At 56.4% G+C, this 2718-nt stretch overlaps 1 protein-coding gene across 1 annotated transcript in view; it reads right to left on the bottom strand.

Moving 5' to 3' along the window:
• The window catches only part of MYO18B (myosin XVIIIB), a 232628-nt gene that overhangs the window by 3328 nt on the left and 226582 nt on the right, over positions 1-2718 (bottom strand). The window contains exon 43 of the mRNA XM_010828851.1: positions 11-167. Coding sequence (XP_010827153.1) covers positions 11-167 — 157 coding nt within the window. The remainder of the gene's footprint in view (positions 1-10; positions 168-2718) is intronic.

Genomic DNA, 2718 nt, shown 5'->3' with positions numbered 1-2718 from the left:
AGGGCGGTGCGCCCGGCCTCTCCGGGGCCTTTCTCTGGACGCCGCACTCTTCGCCATCCCCGAAGTGGCCGTACGTTCCCCGGCGGCGGGAGAGCGGGGATGCGGCCTTGTCCCCCGAGGTCCTGCTGTGGACGTCCCGGGCCCCATCGCCGGCCTCCTCGTGGGTCCTGTGCCAAGAAGAGAAGCGCGGTCAGCACACACTGTGCCAGCCCTACTATCTGTGCCATCGGGCCTGGAGCACGGGCGCTAATTCTGTTTCGCTTTGGAAACGCGTTCCCGTCCCCGCGGCGCTCTCCAACGAACCACGTGCTCTAATGCGCAAACTCCAGCCACAAGTGATTTCTCGTTGCTTTCTGAAATGCAATTTCTGTCTATAATTAAACCCAGCTAAAAACGTTTGAGCAGATTAAAACTGCAGCTCTGATGGATGACTTAGACGGAGGACGCATCACACATGACATGAAGGACCTACCATCCCACAGCCTGCTGGGAAATAGGTAATTTGTTTCTTGAAGACTCAAAGGAGACCTGTGGGAGGTTATTTTCTTATTTAGGGTCAAGCCCGAAGGACAACCCCACCGAGCAGAGCTCCGGAGAGCCAGTGACCCGAATATGCCTCTGAATGAGGTGCTGTAAGGCTCCCAACTGTTTCATGGGAGGAGGGTGGGCAGGGGAAAGAAAAAAAAAATGTTCCTTCAAAAGGGAAAAATTTACATGAAATCAACTTGAAACCAACACTACACAGGAGAGAGGACAGACGCCTTCTATTCTGGGACTGCCAGGCAGAGGCATTTCGCAGCTGCAGCCAACACAGCTCTGCCTTTGAAAAGTGGGAATCTTGGCAGTGAGGCCAAATCACAGACTGGAAAGTGAAGGGTAGGCCTTAAAAGCCAGAGACTGGAGTCCAGCAACCGGTCCTTTAACAAAATCTATTTGTCCTCCCTGTAAGACAAACCACCTCCTTCTCACCCACCAGCAAAGTTGTAATTTATAAAAAGCAAAAAGGGGCATGAAATGTCATTGTGGGCCTGGGGTCAGTTTGGGCCTGAAGGCCAGGGCCAGGGCTCAGCCTGAGGTGGGGGGATGGGATGTTGATGCAGGTTTCTGCTGGTGGCTCTGTCACCATGAGAACGACTACAGAGGAGTCAGCACCTGCACATAACGGCTGGAATCCTGGAACCAGCCCTGGACCTAGTGCCTGGCACCCGGCTCCTCAAATAATGCTTAACAATTACGCTGAGTGGTTAATAATAATCAATGGCTATTAATCATCAATAATTAGCCGTTAGTGCTCATTACGATTACTACTGATAACCTCTGGCTCTCTGGAGCCTCACCTGCGCCGCCCCCCTCAAGGTGCTCCATGAAAGCCTCATGTGACGTCCCAGGAGGATGGACAGGACAATGCTTGGGCGGGAGACCCGACGTCTCATCGCCCCTGGGAAAGGTTCCAACAAAAGCCACACCGTTTGCCCAGAGCAGCTGCTCCCTTCCCTTTCTGGCCCATCACCTTCCGTCTCCGTCACAGCTGGACTCGGGCCAGAATGGGAGCTGGAGCGCTGCGGTGTGACTACCTGAAGGGCTGTTTGTCAACATCATCCCTTTGGAGTCGCTCCCCTCATACACAGCAAGGTGGCACATTCACATCCCTTTCTTTCTCTCTCTCTCTTTTTTTTAATAAACAACTTGGAGCTGCCAGGGGCAGTGGGCTGCTGCAGAGCTGACAAAAGTCATTTCCGTCCTGTCTTGGCTCTGAAGGGAGGCAGGCGTGATGAATGTGTCCTGGGTGCTCAGTCTCTGCCGCCGCCTGCCACATGGGGATTGGCGGCACCTGTCGCTGAATCTCCTGGGACTGTGCCATCCCACTGGCCCCAGCTCCCCTTGAGAGTGCTGGCTGCAGAGGCCAGGATGGGGAGGGAAGAGAAGAGAAGCTACAGGAGGAGGAAGGGGGAAGGGCAGGGGAGAGGAGGAGGAGGGGGACCCCAGTTCTCCAGCCCAGGCTGTCAAGCCCCTGCCGAGTCACTTCTGCACCCTGACTCGGCCCCCCGCCCAGCACACAGTAGATGCTCAGTAAGTGTTGTCGGACTGAGTCAAGTCTACCTCCGAAATCAAGTCTCTGGGGAAGGGGAGGAAAGGAGGATGAGCAAGTAGAGGAGGGGCAGAGAGAAGTGGGGAGAAGCAGAGGCAGGACCGAGAAGACAGAAGGTGAGCTGAGAATGGACAGGACGATGGAGAGGAAGAGACAGGTGGCGACGGGGGCGGTAAAGCAAGAGCAGGTGCTGAGGGCAAGGCCAAAGGACAGGGGGGAGGGTCACAGATGTGGGGTGCGCTGGCAGCTTAGGACTGGCCCTCCTCACCTTTGACCAAAACCTGGGACAGCCCGGGGGCATGCAAAGCTGTGGGCAGCTCAGGAGCCCTCGAGGTCACAGCCTGTGTGTGCTGCTGTCGGAGCCCAGAGGACACAGACTCTCCAGGCGACAGCCAAGTCCCCTTGGCTTGGCCAGACCAGCGGAGACCCACCCACCTTCCCTGAGGCCCACAGGGAGCAGCATCTTTCAGAAGGCAGGCAAATCAAAATGTCCCCATAAAGCCACCTGGCTGTCACTAGATGGTGATCTCAGAGATCTGCCCAGGGGCCCAAGGGTCGGTGTCATGGGGCTGGGGTGGGTGGGGTCCCACCTTCTGGAGTGGTCTGGCTGGTGCCTCCAGAGCCTCAAC

This window comes from Bison bison, unplaced genomic scaffold, assembly GCF_000754665.1.
Source record: "Bison bison bison isolate TAMUID 2011002044 unplaced genomic scaffold, Bison_UMD1.0 scf7180017864495, whole genome shotgun sequence".
NCBI classification, from domain to species: domain Eukaryota; kingdom Metazoa; phylum Chordata; class Mammalia; order Artiodactyla; family Bovidae; genus Bison; species Bison bison.
This window is presented reverse-complemented; position numbering and strand designations above follow the sequence as displayed.